The sequence below is a fragment of the Scardinius erythrophthalmus genome, assembly GCF_964197995.2.
Source record: "Scardinius erythrophthalmus genome assembly, chromosome: 6".
NCBI classification, from domain to species: Eukaryota; Metazoa; Chordata; class Actinopteri; order Cypriniformes; family Leuciscidae; genus Scardinius; species Scardinius erythrophthalmus.
The window spans coordinates 48,222,640-48,243,842 of record NC_138226.1 but is presented as its reverse complement, the minus strand read 5'-3'; the positions used below and the strand labels follow the sequence as shown (position 1 = coordinate 48,243,842).

Here is a 21,203-nt window from a genome sequence, read left to right as displayed (position 1 = left end):
GCGATCGGAGCGGCTCCGACGTTCTTCCGAGCAGGTTCGGACACTCTTAGCACACCTCACACCAAGGGAAAATCTGATAAGATAATCTGTTGAACCATCAAGATAATCGGGACACAGCTAGGATTGTCGGAAGGGGGGAAATCGGCCCAAAATCAGCCCGATTATCTTTTGGTGTGTACCCAGCATAAGGTCAGGGACGGGTGTGCTGGGGTGGGAAGGTGTAATTACAAATGTAATTACATAAATTAATTACAGCTGTAATTACATGCAGGTATTTTTAAAATATAAGTACGTATGTACACAATTGAAAAAACCTTAAATTGACGTTTCCACAATTCCCTGCGTGACACTTCACATTTGATAGATTTTTGTTGAAATAACTGTTTCTTCATAGTTTTACTTAGTTTTTTCTAATCAGTTATGTACATTTGGGTTTTATATTACATTTAATGTTGTTAAATATATGTTTATTGCATTTTTAAAATGTCATGTGTGTAACCATGATGGTGTTTAGTGTGTGTGTGTATGACACTGTGCAGCTTCTATATATTATTACTAACTTCCTCAGCGTGTGGAAAAGCGGTTTGAGCTTTGTTTGATCATGTGACTCTCATCACCACTGTGATTGGTGGTTGTCAGCATATTACAATGGTACAAAACAGATATAGGAACTACAATATTTCGGTAAATTAACATTATATAATGAAATACATTTTTTTACTGTAAATTTAAGTCTATGAAACCTAAAATGTTGCTACCGTATTTTTTACAGTACATTTCTGGCAACCACAGCTGCTGTTTTTTACAATGTAGTATAATATTGGGTAGGAACAGGAGTGTGTGTGTCTGTGAACATCTCTGGCCTGTGGGAGATGTGCGGTACGCGAGACTGTATCTCTTCAGGATCCGCAGCATGGACTGGTAGGTGTTCCACGTGTCATGTGACACCAGCAGGTCCTGGCGGCCCGGAAGCACTTTGATGAGAGCGGAGCAGGAGCCAGAGCCCACGGCCCGAGTCCGGCTCGATCTGTTGAGCGCAGACTCCAGGTCCTCCAGGTCTCCTCCCATCTGGAACAGGCTGAGCGCACATGCAATGATATTAATAATATATATAGCTGCAAGCAGCAGTTATCGGGGTTCAAGCGGTGTAAGGCCTTTAAGCACATGCGCAAAAAAAGATATTATTATTATTAGCAAGCATGTAACCACTTACATCATAGATGGAGATGAACATTTACAGCCAATACAGTAAATATACAATAGGAAATATATGGATTTAAAGTTTTTTACAGTTCACGATAATTTATTGGCCGATGGCGGACATGTTTTTTGAGATCCGTCAATGTACGGCATAGACAATCATGGCAGCTCGCACAAAGAAACGGCATGCCAATATCCAAGTCAACTGGACTAACGGTAGCATAGTTATGACCATTTTCATGTCTTTTCAATTTTATAGCGCCACCGAGTGGCCAATCGCCAGGTTTATTTTTACTGTGATGTCAGATGGAGCTCTTGCATATGTGAGCCAAGTTTGGTGACAATATCTCATTTCCTTTTTGAGTTATAGCCATTTTAGTAAAAGTGGCTCCTCCCACTTAGAATATGTTGGCGCCCCTTAGCAACAGTGAATCAAAATTTAAATTTTTTATGATAATTATTGACAGTCTGACTCCAGAGAATCTTTCATACTTTTGAGCACGGTAGCGCCCCCGTCAGGCCGATCGGGGCGGGCCTTGGTGACGATGTAGGCCGTGTGAGCACTACCAGCCCCCAAAGTTTCAAAGTTTTTCTGCCCGATCACTTTTAGGGGAGAATTGTTGAACCTTTTTACAATTACAATAGGGTTTCAGCACTACGCGCTTGAACCCCTAATAATAATAATAATAATAATAATAATAATAATACAACATGACATTTTTCACATGGACTAAAGGGAAAAAAGCATGGCTATACTCACAGGAAGCCGAAGGGGTTGATGGAGAGGCTTCCGGAGGGGAACTCCACCTTCCCGTTATAGCCGTCCTCCAATCCCTGCAGCTGCAGCAGAGACAGGCGGACCTGAGGGAAGAAGAAGAAGATGACCAGAAGAAGAGGACCTGAGAGAGAACAGGCCATGGACCAGAAGAGGACCTGAGAGAGAACAGGCCATGAACCAGAAGAGGACCTGAGAGAGAACAGGCCATGAACCAGAAGAAGCAGTCCTGCAGGCTTCGCTTGTGCATGAGAGATGCTTTACCATTGTCATGTGACACTGATGCAAGAGCAACCAATCACTCTTCAGTATGCAAATTATGGTAAGTAGGAAGACCAATCAGTAATGACATACTGCTGTCAGTAGGTGATCAAGGTAACAGATGTCATTAAGGGTGTAATGTTTACACAGAGAGCAAGCCTAAGGTCTAATAGAGGGTATGCAGTGACGTCACTTTCCCGCGGGAACACACTCCCTCAGCCGGACTGAGTGGCAGAAGAGCTGCTGAGTGGCTGGATATAATAGGGGGAACTGTTTAAATACGAGTAAAACAAACGATTATCAGTTTTAAGGTTGGACAGGATATAGTGTTCCTAACAACTCACCACAGATCCAGTGATCATGGATATTGACATACAGCAGGAATCGTGTTTCCTGACATTTACATGAGCCTGATTTCCACGCCCGGGAAATAAAGCAGATTTGCCTTTGAACGCTTTATATAAATATAATATAGATCTAAATCCATTTGATCACTTATATTAATGATATGTATATCATCATCTCGTCCAGCCCTAAATGTTTTTTGTCAGTGTTTATTTAAAAACATCCAATTATGCAGAATATACGATGGTAATTATTTAATTGATGAGTTGTCAATACAAGATATAGTGTATGATTTTACCCCTAAACTCAGCATATTGACACACAATGATAACTGCAAATCCAGCTTTCTCTGCCTGGAGTCTCTGTGAACTGCACGATTCATTCGCTTCTGTTCTGCAGCTTTCAGCGGCCTGTGAAAATACACCTCAGATGTCTTGTCAAATCTATTTTTACAGTCAATCTCTAGATGTGTTTTGAATGTTTTTCACGCTGAAAAAAAAAGCTTCCACTCAGTGTTTCTGCCGCTCAGTGTGTGTAACCGCTCCGGCCGCCGGTGACGACACACACACACACCCCCCCTGTGTGGGAACTCTTCTCCACGCACCTGATGCCAGTACGGCGAGTCGGCGTGTGTGTCCATCTGCTGATTGAGCCACTGCAGGTTAGTGCTGATGTAGTCTTTGAGCCGCTGACAGTAGCCGGCGTCCCGAGCGGACGGCTCACAGTAACCCTTCAGTGTGTTCATCCAGTGCTGGTAGATCAGCTGCGGCACACAGAGGACGTTAGTTCACTCATGGACTCTGCTGTCTGTCACGAAGAGCACGCTGTGTTTCTGATCTCTGCTGTGATGCACAGTTTCATGCATACGCTCATATGTTACAGTAACACGTGATGACACACAATTCATCATCGGAAGTGTCCAACATTCCACACTTCAGTTTATTAAATGCATCATCTGGGCATCTTTTTTTGCACTATTTAAACTAACAATGGCTTAGAAGAATAGTGCACAACTACACAAATCAGGACCACATACATACTTGATGGCGTGTGGATCAGCTAGAGATGAAAAACAGTGGCCAGGCGAATTATATCTTATATTTTGCATTAATTTCTATAAAAACAGTCAGTGCATGGTATGCAACAAATATTTATTTGGCAAAGCAAACAAGTGCTTATAGATTAACTTTACATGTGTTGTCTAGAATCTATTTTGTACAAAGCGAAAAAAAAAAAATGCATGTAGAATTAAAATCACTTCGCAAGAGATTATTTGATGCCATCTTTCCCAATCACACTGTAATGCTAGGAGGCTAGGAGCTCTAGCTGAGCGTTGACCTGTTGTTGATTATCTTGGTTATGTATGATGTGCATTAGACGTGTACCTGTGAGGTGACGGAGGCCTCCACGAGTCCTGCCGCATACGCCTGCAGAGAGTCATTATAGACGGCACTGGTGCTGACCTCCAGATACGCCCACCTGACGCACACACACACACATCAATACAAAGCCGTGTTACTGTCATCTACACTGAGAAATAATGCAATTCTTCATGTCACGCATGTTTAGTTTCCGCTATTTTGCACCAAATCAACATTACAGCAACCAAAGACTCGTTCTGCAATTTTACCTTAACGCCGTCGACAGAGGCAGCGTGTTTTGTTCATGCTTGTAAGACAACTCTCTCTTCATGTCCACTTATTATAAGCATCTCTGGGCTTGCCTTATATAGCATTAAAGCGGAGAGCGTTGCCGGACCACATCCGTGTGCAGTGTAAATGCTCAAACCTGTTAAAGGAGCAGTAAGCAATTTCTGAGAAATGGACCGCACAGAGCAACATACTTATAGCCAATCAGCTTTAGGGGGCGTGTCCACTCCTGAAGGGGGGGAGAGAGAGTTAGCCAATCAGCTCTAGGGGGCGTGTCCACTCGTGATGGGGAGAGAGAGTGAGCCAATCAGCTTTGTTCACTGTAGTGCTCATAAATGTAATGAATATATTATTAGACCTTTTAAATGTTCCTCCGCGTTTCTCCCTCGTTTTGGGAGTTTGTTGTCATATAGGGTTACATTTTTTAAATACTTCAAGTTGCCCTCATTTTAATATTCATGTATCTGTATAATGAGTGTGTTGCAGATCTGTGTTTAATTGGTTGTTGTCTCCTCTTCCCGCCCTCTTCTCTCCCACTTTTCCACAGCTTTACACACCCATTCCTCAAGTGTTTTTCAGTTGTGAGGTGTGAGTAGCCGCATTTCCACTGTCTGGCCTAAAGCGAGCTGCTAGTGCGCGTTCCAGGGCCAGTCGTGTTTACACTGTCACTCCAGAGGCTCGATCGGGCCTCTTCTGGGCCAACGGCCAGGGGTTTCTGGCCCGCCGAATACCTTGGTCCAAAGCAGGCCAACTCAGGCTAGAGGAGTGGTTACGAACAGAGGCGGAGTTCACCTGAGTCAGGAGACGCCAGCGCCGGATGAGTCCATATACCAGCTAACATCAGCAATAAAGACTTTTAACAGTGTGGATTCGGAACACCGTACAAGGCAGAAATATTTATATGCGACGCAAAAGACTATTATGTGCGCTAACCATTACTATAGTAAACATGGTAAATATGACCGCTTGAAGAAATCAGACAAATCATATAGTCTAATACCAATCATGTTTTTATTTTATCTATCAGTGCATCTCGTCTCTTTACACTTTATATCTGATGTCCATATTTAGCGCCGCATGTGTCATAACAACGCAACTCAGGTTTTTCGGGAGCTTCCCCTGTTTCTCTGACTGATAATATAACTGTACTGGGAGAGAGTGCTAAAGCTCCTCAGGGCGTATTTTGGTGGCATATTTGTAGAAGTGATCATTCTTTCTAATTGTGATTTAAACAGCAACCATAGCTACTGTCCTGTGACTACAAATGAACAGAAACAGACACGACCGAATAAGTACTTTCGGGATTTATAGGTAAATAACACTTAATTTTTGTTTATGTGACTAATGTGCAATCTTGACAAGTTAATTCCTTATGATCAACGTATTTTATTGTAAACCTGAGGTAAAACATCAATGCTTGGGTTTTAAATCTTTTAGCAAACAACAAAAATGCCATCAAACGGTCGCTTTTATCATGTTCGTTTTGCGTTCTAGTTTCCAGTGATCTAGTATCACTAGTTTCCAGTGATTTCCTTCTGATTAGTTTTCTGATAAAACTTCCACTTGTTGGTGAAATGATGGGTTTGTGTGGTTTTGGCCCGGTGCTCCAGGTGCGAGGCTATTAGCCCGTTTAAAGCCCTGGCTCGCACTAGCCGACAGGAGAAACACGGCTATTCACCAGCCTTAAACGGGGGTTTCATGACATTTTAAGAGGAATAACATGCTGGTTGAGTTAAAAGTAACACAAAATGTGTTGTCCTTATCTAGACACATAGATGTGTTAAGAAATAAAAGGTTGTTGTTTTCAACACGTCGGTTTTAAGAGTCCAAAAACACCCACATCTCTGTTTAGTGCAAAAACAGCCGCACAGCTGCAGAGAATCAGCGCTGGGGTGAGAATCTGCGTTTCGAGAAGGGGACTGAGGCAAGACAACTTTAACAAGATCTTTATAAACACGTCTCTCTTCTCCAGCTCTTCCAGCTTCAGCGGATCTTTATAAACGCGTCTCTCTTCTCCAGCTCTTCGTCATCAGCAGATCTTTATAAACGCGTCTCTCTTCTCCAGCTCTTCGTCATCAGCGGATCTTTATAAACGCGTCTCTCTTCTCCAGCTCTTCGTCATCAGCGGATCTTTATAAACACGTCTCTCTTCTCCAGCTCTTCGTCATCAGCGGATCTTTATAAACACGTCTCTCTTCTCCAGCTCTTCCAGCTTCAGTGGATCACGGTACGAGCGGCACTGACTGCATTTACTGGCACCATCACCACAACCTCAGCTGTAAGTCTCTCTGTCTAATGTGTGTTAATGTCCTTGCTATACACACCAGTTACAATAAACTTGTGCTAATCTTCAACGAGGACAACGTATTTATTTTTGGGTCACTAATTCAGAAAATTTGGAAAAACGTTCATATGGGTTAGTTTTACAATGTCTTTATGAACTTTCTGAAGAGTTACAGTAGTAGTTGCGTAACTGTCAATGGAGGGATCAGAAAGCTCTCTGATTTCATCAAGAATATCTTAACTTGTGTTCTGAAGATGAACGAAAGTCTTACAGGTTTGGAACGACACGAGAGTGAATAAATAACGACTGAAATTTCATTTTTGGGTGAATTAACCCTTTAAAAGAACTATTATACACCTGTGTGACAATACAAATCTTTTTGCTGGCGTTTGAATAGAAATGCATTAGTGCAATTTAGAACTTTTGGAATTACTATTAGAAATTTCAGTGTGAATTTTTTTCCTTGTTCAATTCATATGATCAATAGCCTATATATTCTCTTAATAATAATAATATATATATTTTTTTATAATGCACTTTTCTAAAACCCAAAGCGCAAATATAAAAATAATACAATACAATAAAACAATTAACAAGATTATTAAGACTGTTTTTATTAATTAATGTGTCTCAACGTTGGTGCGTTTCTGATGGTAAGAGATTGTTTTGTGCTTATAGGTGAAAGTGCAATAATTAAAAATCTATTTCTCAAATGACAACAATTGCTGTGATTATAATTGTGAGCAAAACAATCGTTATCAATTTAACCAGTTTTCATTGACTAAAACTACCCTGTTTTGCAGTAAAATGCCCTGACATTTAGTCAACTAAAACTACATTATATAAATTATATTATTATAAAAAATAAAATAAAAACTGTGAGGGTTAGGGTTGTGAACCGGCACTAACAGTGTTTTAACGATCCGATAAAAGAGCAGCTTTGATATATCCTCCAGCATGCTTGAACATGTTGCTTCACATTGTTGATAATCTGTCCAGCAGGGAAAGCATGACTTCAGCCGTCGAAGGCTCAATAATGGAAAACATGACTCCAGCCGTCATTGGCGCAATAGCGGGGGGAGGGGTTACCCTTGTCGCTATCGCTCTCATCATCGCCATCACCTGCTGCTGTCTCAGAAAGCGTGAGTGCTCCCCACAGAAACCAGTCCAGTGCTTCTCAAACACTATTACATAGAGGTATTTAGGCCGGTTGCGAAACTGAATAATGAAATAATGTTGTTTTTCCCACAGAAGGTTGAGTGCATTCCCTCTGAAGACTGCGCCTCACTGGATAATGATCACTCAAGACCAGCGGATGTGTTTTAGTCGAGTTCTTTTTTATCTTTGATTTTCAGTTTCTCCTTTCTGTTTGGTTTTTGTTCAGTGGCAGTTTTCCTTTATTTAGTGTTTTGTTCCAGTTTTTTAATCTTATTTAGCTTTAGTGTTATTTTAGATTTATTGAGTATCAAAGACTAAAAATAACTAATGGTTTGTTTTGTTAGTTTTGTTGATTAAGTGTTGGTTAGTTTCAGGAAAAGAAACCACCATGGTTGTGTTTAAAGGAAGTGTGAACATGTTTTCTGTTGAGTTTTTTCTTCTGGAGGTCTAAATGTGAGAGATTTCCCACAGTCCTCTTCTGTTCAACATGTGAACGCTCACAGTTTCCCGACCAGTGGAATAAAACACAAACCATCTCCAGTGCTTGTATTGTTATTATACACTGTAATAATAAAACTAAACCACATAATTATACTACAGACGTGTGAAATTAATGTGGGAAAGATAAATACTCTGAACCCTAAGTAGATTTACACAAACTGAGAAAGTCAAAAAGCGTTACGTTGTGCCCCGCTCTTCCATATATATATATACATAATGGTCTCCAATAAACATTGGACAATGCACTGAAACATTACTATATGAAGTTGTAGTTTTTTCCCTACTTAACTGTAAAGGAACCTCCTCAATGTTAAATTATAATTTTATGTTAATTCGATACCTTTTCAAAAGTCATTTATACACTGAACAAAATTATAAATGTAACACTTTTGTTTTTGCCCCCATTTTTCATAAGCTGAACTCAAAGATCTAGACTTTTTCTATGTAAAAAAAGGCCTATTTCTCTCAAATATTGTTCACAAATCTGTCTAAATCTGTGTTAGTGAGCACTTCTCCTTTGCTGAGATAATCCATCCACCTCACAGGTGTGGCATATCAAGATACTGATTAGACAGCATGATTATTGCACAGGTGTGCCTTAGGCTGTCCACAATTAGGGGTGGGGGAAAAAATCGATTCTTAGATGAATCGCGATTCGGGACGTGGACGATTCTGAATCGATTCACAAATGTCAAAAATCGATTCTCTAAAAAAAAAAAATTCTAATAACGTAACATTGACGGAACGCAAAAGGCGGAACTCTGAAGCGGACGTGCACGTGCGCGGACAGTCTGTGGCGTGCACATAACAGAGACGCGCACATAACGGACGCATGATGGCTGAGCGCCAAATGTGCAATGCCAGTCACAAAAAGTTACTCTCTGCAGATGTTCATTCACTTTCTTTGTATAAGCTGTTTTTGATTGTGGTATACAGCAAACATTTCAAGTCATAACTCTTTATTATTTAGTTGTGTATAAGTTAAGAGCGACTTTGTATGTTACTAATTATTCAGAATATGCATAAGTCCACAAGCATTATACGTTATGATAGCTTCTGGTACATTATTCTATATTTTTGAACGAAAACTGTTTGTGAATTTGCTACAGCAAAATGTTTTTTTTTTGTCTGAAGGATTATATTGCTCATTGGAAATAACAAGAGGATGTTGGTTAGAAGTCTATTATTAAATGCTACTATGCTAGAGATTCAGAATATGCCGAAGTTTGTATTAATTTACTACAAGTATGCTGCTAGTACAAGCATACATTTATTTTCCTGTTGGTTCTCAGCAATGTTGGGACATATGCTGGCAAATGTAACCTTACAGTTGACTTGCCAAATCACTTCCATTTGTTTTATTAATAAAATTAATATAGGAAGTATTGGAAGTAAGTTCGTTATGGTTCATCATAAATACTTTGCTTTAAAAGTACCAAGTAAAAACATTTTTTCAATGTTTTTGATAAAAGGCACTTCCCTGAGAATTGAACTTAATAAATGTGAAAAAGACACTTTAATGTCTGTCATTATGTTTGTCATTCTGTATAGCAAAGCAGATGAGAGTAGATCATGATCAGAAACCTGATTAGAAATCATTATGAATAAAATCGAATTGTTTTGAATCGAAAATCTTTTTGAATCGAAAATCGATTTTGAATCGAATCGTGGCCTCAAGAATCGGAATCGAATCGAATCGTGAGATGGTAAAAGATTCCCACCCCTAGCCACAATAAAAGGCCACTCTAAAATGTGCAGTTTTATCACACAGCACAATGCCACAGATGTCGCAAGTTTTGAGGGAGCGTGCAGTTGGCATGCTGACTGCAGGAATGTCCACCAGAACTGTTGCCCGTGAATTGAATGTTCATTTCTCTACCATAGCCGTCTCCAAAGGCGTTTCAGAGAATTTGGCAGTACATCCAACCGGCCTCACAACCGCAGACCACGTGTAAGCACACCAGCCCAGGACCTCCACATCCAGCATCTTCACCTCCAACACCGTCTGAGACCCGCCACCCGGACAGCTGCTGCAACAATCGGTTCAAACTGTCAGAAACCGTCTCAGGGAAGCTCATCTGCATGCTCGTCATCCTCATCGGGGTCTCGACCTGACCGCAGTTCGTCCTCGTAACCGACTTGAGTGGGCAAATGCTCACATTCGATGGCGTCTGGCACTTTGGAGAAGTGTTCTCTTCACGGATGAATCCCGGTTTTCACTATACAGGGCTGATGGCAGACAGTGTGTATGGCGTCGTGCGGGTGAGCGGTTTACTGATGTCAACGTTGTGGATCGAGTGGCCCATGGTGGGGTTATGGTATGGGCAGGCGTATGTTATGGACAACGAACACAGGTGCATTTTATTGATGGCATTTTGAATGCACAGAGATACCGTGACGAGATCCTGAGGCCCATTGTTGTGCCATTCATCCACGACCATCACCTCATGTTGCAGCATGATAATGCACGGCCCCATGTTGCAAGGATCTGGACACAATTCCTGGAAGCTGAAAACATCCCAGTTCTTGCATGGCCAGCATACTCTCCGGACATCGGCGTATACGACAGCATGTTCCAGGTCCTGCCAATATCCAGCAACTTCGCACAGCCATTGAAGAGGAGTGGACCAACATTCCACAGGCCACAATCAACAACCTGATCAGCTCAATGTGAAGGAGATGTGTTGCACTGCGTGAGGTTAATTGTGGTCACACCAGAAACTGATTGGGTTTCAGACCCCCCCGGACCCCCCCGGACCCCCCCGGACCCCCCCCCCCCCCCAATACAGCAATACTGCTCATTTTAGAGTGGCCTTTTATTGTGGACAGCCTAAGGCACACCTGTGCAATAATCGTGCTGTCTAATCAGCATCTTGATATGCCACACCTGTGAGGTGGATGGATTATCTCGGCATAGGAGAAGTGCTCACTAACACAGATTTAGACACATTTGTGAACAATATTTGAGAGAAATAGGCCTTTTGTGTACATAGAAAAAGTTTAAGATCTTTCTGAGTTCAGCTCATGAAAAATGGAGGCAAAAACAAGATTTGCGTTTATAATTTTGTTCAGTGTATAATGTCATGAAAAAGTGTCACTAAATTGCTGGCTCCCCAGTCAGACGCACACAAGAAAACCGTCAGCAGCCTGACAATGTGCGGGGCGGGGCTACAGGTGTTGCTCCGCCCCCTGACTGCTCTAATTGGCTCAGCCGTCTCTCATAGGCACACTGCTTTAAACTATAGCATAGCTTGGAGCAATACCTTACAGTAAAACGTAAAAACAAACTTTAACATTAGGCATTACGTTTATAAAGATAGTATTGGGTAAATTGGCAGTGGGCGGGATCACACAGACCAAAACAAAAACACTGAACACACATTTCAAAGCAGAATAACTGGCTGTCGCATTGTTCTTCAGAGAAACGAGTATGTGAACTTAGCATGTTTCCTAAAACATTTTTATGCTTTAGTAGTCAAAAATAAAAAAAATACACATCACTTTTAACTATTTAAGGTGTGAAAAGCCCATGAGACTGCGACAGCTTCTTTTCTATTAATCAGTTTTTATCCATGTTACAGATAATGTGAAATCGCTCCTTAAACGATCATCTGTGACGATCTGCACTCCTATTGGCTGTCGCTCCAGAAAGTCGCTGTTCATTTGCATATAGGTATTACGCCGGTTTCACACCGCAAGCGTTAGCGGCGCGTGCGCAGCACGTATTTTTTTCGGCGTCCATGTTATTCAATGAGTGCATTCACATCGCACGCAGAAGCGGCGCGGCAGCGCGTAGCAGGAGCAGAGCAGGAACAGCAGTGCAGCGATAGTTTCGGCGCCCAGTCTATTTTTAACGCGCCGCTTACGCTGAATTAAAGTGACACGCATTGATCATGGGCAAAATACACCGCAGTGTTATCCAAAAAGTGCATTGATGATATCTATTGTGTTTTAAACAGTCACTCAAATGATCAACAGCAATTTAAAAAGAAAACAAATGTCCAAAAACAAACTTGTTGCCCTGAACAATAAAAACAAAGACGAATCAAAAGTTATATAAATGAAATGATTAATTAAATAAGCTTCTTGACAAGTCTTTTCTCTTAAATGTATTTGAAAACGAAATAAAGCAATGCCAACTTATCCATTATAGAGTACTCTGTCTGTACACAAGCCGCGGTTCAGCCGCGCGTGACAAACGCTGCCAGTGTGAAAGCAAAACGCGCGTGTCCTGCTCCTGCTCACCATACGCACTGCTCCTGCTCTGCTCACGCTCTGCTATCGCGTGCAGTGTGAAACCGGCGTTATACATCTCTCAACTTCCTCGAAGTTGTGTGGTTAAAAAAAAAATCAGGAGACAGAAAGCATGTGACATTTGCAGTTGTGATCCTATTACATGAGGTTTGACATCTGTACATCAATTACATTCATTGAAAATTATGTTCACAAGAAATGCGACATCGCAGATCTGATCTGACTTGATGCTTAAAACAACACTTATCGACGAATAATATGATATATGGCTTTTGATATTCCTTTAAAGTTTATACTCGCATTAGTCCAAAATCAAAACAACGGTACCGCAGTAATCCTGAATCACATTCGTAAATTACCTCATATACCTACATATTCATGACTTACCCAGTGTTATTGATGTGTTTGTAAAGGTATTCGTGACATTCGTTTATGAAGGTATTCATCCATGCACTCAGTGTTATTGGTGTTTGTGAGGATTCTTTCCCAGTATTGTTGATGTGTTTGTGAGGATTCTTTCCCAGTATTGTTGATGTGTTTGTGAGGATTCTCACCCAGTGTTGTTGATGTGTTTGTGAGGATTCTCACCCAGTTTTGTTGATGTCGTTGCTGAAGTTGGCGACTGCGACAGAGTCCGGTTGAAATCCCTCTTTCAGGAACAGATTAGATGTTTTCTCATCATACAGCGCAGAGTAGATTTGAGCCCATGACACTGTCACGTTTAAAACACAGACTACACACAAAAACAAGCGATGACACGCCATTGAACCTCCAGAAACACTCTTCTCCCTTTTCTTCTGAGGTTTAATGGTGTTTGGTAAACTAACTGTATTACAGCCAGTGTTGCCAACTATTTTCAAAGGAAAGTAGCTAATGCCTCCCCGAAAAGTAGCTAAATGTCGCTAGATGACGTCATGCGTCAATTAGCATATTCATGACGTCATCGCGGCGTACTTGCGTTCTGCCTGCCTAATGTTTTTTTCTCATTAAAATCATGCTCACATACTGTATTTTAATATAATATAATATAATATAATATAATATAATATAATATAATATAATATAGGCTATATAGCCGAATGTCCAATAAAGCTGTTCTGATTTACTATATTTTTTTGTCAGACAATAGAACGAGTAGCCTAGCTATTGAATGACTATTTATGTGTAAAATTAACTGAATTGAGAGAGTTCGGGAACTGGGTGAAATAAAGCACTGTGATAGTGAGTATTAAGTAATAAGCACAAGAAAAGAAAGGAAAATAAAACGGTCAAACTAAATTCTTTAAATATAAAAACAAAAGATAAGTGATAAGTCCGTCCGTGGAAACAACACTGCTCATTCACGTCTGTTAGCTGCCGTGTTGCTGCCCTCAGCCATTCACAGAACAGGGTAGACGCAGAGAGAGGTGTGTGACGGCAAGGAGAAAGCAAATCTCGCGCTCGCAGGACTCATGCTGGCAACATTTGGAGATTACTGAGGTTTGTTCAAAAAGTAGCTAGATTAGTCGCTAGTCGCTTTTTTGAAAAATTGTCGCTAAAGGGGTCTGAAAAGTCGCTAAAAATAGCGACAAAGGCGCTAAGTTGGCAACACTGATTACAGCCACCAACTGGACGGGAGCGCGCAGTCACGTGATTCGTGTTGTCCCAAACAATTCCGCGCTGTCAGTCAATTTAAGTTTCACTTTTCATTTGCTTTTTATTGCTTGGGTAACAAAAAGATTCAGGGCTAAAATTCATTTTAATCTAAAGACTAGATTAATACAGAAAAGTTAGTGATCATATTATTCAGGGAAAGTAGGAAGCTGTCATATTTCTTTTTTTTATTTTTTTATTGCAGGAACGATATAACACTACTCTAAAAAAAAATTAAAAACTTTACGGAGAGATGGAAGAGTCATCATTGTCCTCCTGTTTATCATGTCTTCGGTGTGCTCATGACCGCTGAAATGACCTTGATGACGTGGAGGATTTAACAATGGAAGGACAAAGATCCGAGATGTGCCCTGTGCATGATTTGTATGATTTGCATGCACTTACTCACCCCTAGTGGGCTAGAATATGTTCTACAATAAACTGCATAATAATTTCCACATTAGACCCTGTATAAATTAATAGTAAGGCAAGGAAGTTAATAATAAAATGAAAACAGACTTCAATATATGAACCTACAATTCTTATTTATAGACTGTAAATAAAATCTGATGCAGCAAATCTCACTTGATAATTATATATAGTAAATAAATATTTATGCATTACAAATCATTTGAATAATAATGACCCTTTACCACCAGATTATTGTTTGTGTTACTCTTCACTTATTATTATATGAAAACAAATATGTAATTATTACCAATCATTTGAATAATTATTACCCTTTACCATTAGATCAAAGTTTGTGTTACTCTTTACTATTAAATTGTGAAGTTATATTAAACTATTTGAGAGCAAAATACAAATGTTGTTGTTTTTTATTTAGGTTTATTACATTTTTGTTCCTGAAATTCACTGTTTTCCTGGGATCAGGATAATTCTGTATTTCCCAATCTTACTAAAAAGTTGGGCAGGAGCCAGGGAGTGACCCAGGTCCAAGCCATGGGAAAGAAAAGCCCACGGAGGAGCCAGGGAATGACCCAGGTCCAAACCAATACCGGGTGAAGCCTCAGCAGTGAGTCCGGGCAGAGCCGTGAGAGATGGAGACCCAGGCTGAGCCGAGGAGCCAAAGACACCGGGTGACACCATAAGTCTGAAGGGCAGAGGCAGTGCTGATGGCTTGTGGGGCAGAGACAGAGCCAGAGGCTTGGAAACCCACGGTTGCCCAAGGCATTTGAGGACAATGATGGAGCCAGAGGGAAGATGGAGCCCGGTGGAGCCGAAGGGGTGGAGGGATGAGGCACAGCTGGAAGCCTGTGGACAGACCAGGGTGACGCCTGACTAGGGCGGAGCCGGAGCCCACAGTAAAGACGAGGGAGCATGGAGCTGGAGCTGATGGGTCAGCAGGCCGAGGTGGAGTCGAGTTCGGAGGCCCAAGCTGGAGCTGATGGGTCAACAGGCCGAGGTGGAGTCGAGCTCGGAGGCCCAAGCTGGAGCTGATGGGTCAGCAGGCCGAGGTGGAGTCGTGCTCGGAGGCCCAAGCTGGAGCTGATGGGTCAGCAGGCCGAGGTGGAGTCGTGCTCGGAGGCCCAAGCTGGAGCTGATGGGTCAACAGGCCGAGGTGGAGTTGTGCTCGGAGGCCCAAGCTGGAGCTGATGGGTCAACAGGCCGAGGTGGAGTCGTGCTCGGAGGCCTAAGCTGGAGCTGATGGGTCAGCAGGCCGAGGTGGAGTCGAGTTCGGAGGCCCAAGCTGGAGCTGATGGGTCAACAAGCCGAGGTGGAGTCGAGCTCGGAGGCCCAAGCTGGAGCTGATGGGTCAACAGGCCGAGGTGGAGTCGTGCTCGGAGGCCCAAGCTGGAGCTGATGGGTCTACAAGCCGAGGTGGAGTCGAGCTCGGAGGCCCAAGCTGGAGCTGATGGGTCAGCAGGCCGAGGTGGAGTCGTGCTCGGAGGCCCAAGCTGGAGCTGATGGGTCAACAAGCCGAGGTGGAGTCGAGCTCGGAGGCCCAAGCTGGAGCTGATGGGTCAACAGGCCGAGGTGGAGTCGTGCTCGGAGGCCCAAGCTGGAGCTGATGGGTCAACAGGCCGAGGTGGAGTCGTGCTCGGAGGCCCAAGCTGGAGCTGATGGGTCAACAGGCCGAGGTGGAGTCGTGCTCAGAGGCCCAAGCTGGAGCTGATGGGTCAACAGGCCGAGGTGGAGTCGTGCTCAGAGGCCCAAGCTGGAGCTGATGGGTCAACAGGCCGAGGTGGAGTCGTGCTCGGAGGCCCAAGCTGGAGCTGATGGGTCAACAAGCCGAGGTGGAGTCGTGCTCGGAGGCCCAAGCTGGAGCTGATGGGTCAACAAGCCGAGGTGGAGTCGTGCTCGGAAGCCCAAGCTGGACCTGATGGGTCAGCAGGCCGAGGTGGAGTCGTGCTCGGAGGCCCAAGCTGGAGCTGATGGGTCAACAGGCCGAGGTGGAGTCGTGCTCAGAGGCCCAAGCTGGAGCTGATGGGTCAACAGGCCGAGGTGGAGTCGTGCTCGGAGGCCCAAGCTGGAGCTGATGGGTCAACAAGCCGAGGTGGAGTCGTGCTCGGAGGCCCAAGCTGGAGCTGATGGGTCAACAAGCCGAGGTGGAGTCGTGCTCGGAGGCCCAAGCTGGAGCTGATGGGTCAACAGGCCGAGGTGGAGTCGTGCTCGGAGGCCCAAGCTGGAGCTGATGGGTCAGCAGGCCGAGGTGGAGTCGAGCTCGGAGGCCCAAGCTGGAGCTGATGGGTCAACAAGCCGAGGTGGAGTCGAGCTCGGAGGCCCAAGCTGGAGCTGATGGGTCAACAGGCCGAGGTGGAGTCGTGCTCGGAGGCCCAAGCTGGAGCTGATGGGTCAACAAGCCGAGGTGGAGTCGTGCTCGGAGGCCCAAGCTGGAGCTGATGGGTCAACAAGCCGAGGTGGAGTCGTGCTCGGAGGCCCAAGCTGGAGCTGATGGGTCAACAAGCCGAGGTGGAGTCGTGCTCGGAAGCCCAAGCTGGACCTGATGGGTCAGCAGGCCGAGGTGGAGTCGTGCTCGGAGGCCCAAGCTGGAGCTGATGGGTCAACAGGCCGAGGTGGAGTCGTGCTCGGAGGCCCAAGCTGGAGCTGATGGGTCAACAGGCCGAGGTGGAGTCGTGCTCGGAGGCCCAAGCTGGAGCTGATGGGTCAACAAGCCGAGGTGGAGTCGTGCTCGGAGGCCCAAGCTGGAGCTGATGGGTCAACAAGCCGAGGTGGAGTCGTGCTCGGAGGCCCAAGCTGATGGGTCAACAGGCAGAGGTGGAGTCGTGCTCGGAGGCCCAAGCTGATGGGTCAGCAGGCCGAGGTGGAGTCGTGCTCGGAGGCCCAAGCTGGAGCTGATGGGTCAACAGGCCGAGGTGGAGTCGTGCTCGGAGGCCCAAGCTGATGGGTCAGCAGGCCGAGGTGGAGTCGTGCTCGGAGGCCCAAGCTGGAGCTGATGGGTCAACAAGCCGAGGTGGAGTCGTGCTCGGAGGCCCAAGCTGGAGCTGATGGGTCAACAAGCCGAGGTGGAGTTGTGCTCGGAGGCCCAAGCTGGAGCTGATGGGTCAACAAGCCGAGGTGGAGTCGTGCTCGGAGGCCCAAGCTGGAGCTGATGGGTCAGCAGGCCGAGGTGGAGTCGAGCTCGGAGGCCCAAGCTGGAGCTGATGGGTCAACAGGCCGAGGTGGAGTCGAGCTCGGAGGCCCAAGCTGGAGCCAGGAGCTGAAGGGAGGCTGCAGAGACGAAGGTGAGGAGCTGGATGGGGTTTGCAGAGGAGGAGGGAGAGGGAGGGACCATTGGCATTGTGAAATTTCGGCATCAGCTCTGGCTTTGTGGCAGGTGCGGGCTTAAGTCAAGTCAAGTCAAGTCATCTTCATTTATATAGCGCTTTTAACAATGTAGATTGTCTCAAAGCAGCTTTACAGAGATAAGCGTATAATTTAAGGTAACAGAGATTGTTTCGGCTTTACAGCAGAGTTAAGTTATTTCCATCTAAAGTTAGTTTTAATTGATTTGGTTCCGTTGCAATGATCATTTGTTATTAAATTAGGGGCCGCTAAGACGACACCATTCTCTCTACACAGACTTTAAACGCGAACCTGTGAGAAACGCTGATGGCGGTCACATGCGCATTTAGAATGGGTTCTATAGTTATGTGCGTTAGAATATACGCAGGTTTGGAATTCCCTACAAGCCAAGCCTAAACAAAATACTTGTCTTTCCTTATAAATTTGATAAGGAATTTTATTTTATTTGTTGCTTTGGGGTAGGACCGCAAGACGAATTTTCCCGACAACGCCTTATCTGTAGAGTGGTAGTGGGATCCTCCATAGGGAGAGACTAGTTGGCACTTCAGCACTGCGTTGTCATCGGTCCAGGCGAAGGTCCTTCGTCAGATCTGGATACGGCCTGGATCCGGCAGGCTGCAGGAAAAACCTTGGGATAAACACAGACACTAAAATTAGCGTAGATGCCATTCTTCTCGTGATGTAACGAGTACATCAGGATTTTTGGGAAGTGTTCCCGGTTCCGGCTGACCTAATCTATGCAGCATAACATTAAATTATAGAAGTCTATAATGTATTATGTGAAAGCTAGGTCAAAGAGATGTGTCTTTAATCTGGCTTTGAACTGACAGAGTGTGTCTGCTTCCCGGACAATGGTAGGAAGACTGTTCCAGAGTTTTGGTGCTAAATAGGAAAAGGATCTACCGCCAGCAGTCGATTTTGATATTCTAGGTATAATCAACTGGCCGGAATTTTGAGATCGTAATAGACGTGACGGACTATAATGCGTTAAGAGCTCGCTCAAGTACTGCGGAGCTAAACCATTCAGTGCTTTGTAAGTAATCAGCAATATTTTAAAATTTATGCGATGTTTAATAGGGAGCCAGTGCAGTTTTGACAGAACCGGGCTAATATGGTCATACTTCCTGGTTCTGGTAAGAACTCGAGCTGCTGCGTTTTGGACCAGCTGTAGTTTGTTTATTAAGCGTGCAGGGCAACCACCCAGTAGAGCATTACAATAATCTAGCCTTGAGGTCATGAACGCATGAACTAATTGTTCCGCATTTGTCAATGAGAGCATATGACGTAATTTAGATATATTTTTAAGATGGAAAAATGCAGTTTTACAGATACTAGACACGTGACTTTCAAATGAAAGATTGGTATCAAAGAGCACACCCAGGTTCCTAACCGACGACGAAGACTTAACAGAGCAGCCATCAAGTGTTAGACAGTATTCTAGATTATTACGTGAGGAAGTTTTTTGTCCAATAATTAGAAACTCTGTTTTTTCAGAATTTAGAAGTAGGAAATTACAAGTCATCCAATTTTTTATATCCGCTATGCATTCCGTTAATTTTGTGAATTGATAAGTTTCGTTAGGTTTTGAAGAAATATAGAGCTGAGTATCGTCAGCATAACAGTGAAAGCTAATTCCATGTTTCCTAATGATATCTCCTAAGGGTAGCATGTACAGAGTGAACAGCAGCGGTCCTAATACTGAGCCTTGTGGTACGCCATACTTAACCTGTGATCGATGAGACATCTCATCATTTACTGCTACAAACTGATAACGGTCAGATAAGTGTGATTTAAACCATGCTAGTGCATTTCCTGTAATGCCAACATAATGTTCTAATCTATTTAAAAGAACGTTGTGGTCGATGGTGTCAAATGCAGCGCTAAGATCGAGTAACACTAATAGAGAGATACAACCACGATCGGATGATAAGAGCAAATCATTTGTGACTCTAACGAGAGCTGTTTCGGTACTATGGTACGGTCTAAATCCGGACTGGAAATCCTCGCAGATATCATTTCTTTCAAGAAAGGAACACAGTTGTGAGGATACTGCCTTTTCTAATATCTTTGACAGAAAGGGTAGATTCGAGATCGGCCTGTAATTGACTAATTCTGAAGGATCAAGTTGCGTTTTTTTAACAAGCGGTTTAATCAAAGCCAGCTTAAAGTTTTTTGGTACGTATCCTAGAGACAAAGACGAATTAATGATATTAAGAAGAGGATCTATGACCTCTGGAAGTATCTCTTTCAGTAGCTTAGTTGGTATAGGGTCTAACATACATGTTGTAGATTTAGATGATTTAATGAGTTTAGTAAATTCTTCCTCTCCTATAGCAACGAATGAATCAAATTTTTCCTCAGGGAGACTACAATGCACTGCCTGATGCGATACTGTAGTAGACGGTTGCATAGTTATAATTTTCTCCCTGATATTATCAATCTTATAAGTGAAGAAGTTCATAAAGTCATTACTGCTGTGTTGCTTGGAAACTTCGGTGCTTGAAGCTTTATTTTTCGTTAGTTTAGCCACCGTTTCAAATAAATACCTAGGATTATGTTTATTTTCTTCTAATAGGGTTGAAAAATAAGCAGATCTAGCAGCTTTTAAAGCCTCTCTGTAAGTAATTGAGCTCTCTTTCCATGAAATGCGAAATACCTCTAGTTTTGTTTTCTTCCAGTTGCGCTCCATTTTTCTGGCTGCTCTCTTAAGGGCCCGAGTGTGCTCGTTGTACCACGGCATTGGACTATTTTCTTTAATCTTCTTTAAGCGCAACGGAGCAACTGTGTCTAAAGTGCTGGAAAAGAGAGAGTTAAACGTTTCTGTTGTAATATCTAGTTCTTCTAAGCTATCCGGGATGCTAAAATGATGAAACTGATTAGGAAGATTATTAATAAAGCAATCTTTAGTAGCAGAAGTGATAGGTCTCACATATTTGAAACACGGAGTCGGCTTTGCAGCCTTGGCTAAATGCAAATTACACGAGACTAGATAATGATCTGAGATGTCATCGCTCTGCTGCAGAATTTCAACGGCATCCACATCTATTCCGTGTGATAATATTAGATCTAGAGTATGATTACGACGATGAGTAGGTCCTGACACGTGTTGTCTAACTCCAATTGAATTTACAATGTCTTTAAATGCCAATCCCAATGCATCTTTTTCATTATCGATGTGTATATTAAAATCACCAACAATTAGTACTTTATCTGCAGTCAATATTAATTCTGATAGAAAGTCCGCAAATTCTTTGATAAAGTCTGTATGGTGCCCTGGTGGCCTGTATACAGTAGCCAGCACAAATCTCAAACGTGATTTATCGTTTACACTATATATTTTTACATTAAGCACCAATGCTTCAAAAGAATTATATTTAAA

The 21,203-nt window shown here is 43.3% G+C and overlaps 1 protein-coding gene and 1 long non-coding RNA gene across 3 annotated transcripts in view; one reads left to right on the top strand and one right to left on the bottom strand.

Annotated features, from left to right (window-relative positions):
• The window catches only part of plbd2 (phospholipase B domain containing 2), a 66,161-nt gene extending 51,714 nt beyond the window's left edge, over positions 1 to 14,447 (bottom strand). The window contains exons 1-6 of one of the 2 annotated variants that reach the window (XM_081369051.1): positions 14,019 to 14,447; positions 13,016 to 13,253; positions 3,967 to 4,060; positions 3,186 to 3,344; positions 1,961 to 2,061; positions 864 to 1,078 (exon numbers count right to left, since the gene is read on the bottom strand). In XM_081369051.1, coding sequence (XP_081225177.1) covers positions 864 to 1,078; positions 1,961 to 2,061; positions 3,186 to 3,344; positions 3,967 to 4,060; positions 13,016 to 13,191 — 745 coding nt within the window. In that variant the 5' untranslated portion in view covers positions 13,192 to 13,253; positions 14,019 to 14,447. Of the gene's footprint in view, positions 1 to 863; positions 1,079 to 1,960; positions 2,062 to 3,185; positions 3,345 to 3,966; positions 4,061 to 13,015; positions 13,349 to 14,018 lie in introns of those variants that run through there. The other variant, XM_081369050.1, reaches the window with a different exon arrangement.
• On the top strand, positions 6,106 to 9,678 carry LOC308692754. Its single transcript, XR_014030370.1, has 3 exons — positions 6,106 to 6,508; positions 7,514 to 7,656; positions 7,766 to 9,678. It is a non-coding gene; the product is annotated as an uncharacterized lncRNA (long non-coding RNA).
• Positions 14,448 to 21,203: the final 6,756 nt, after the last annotated feature.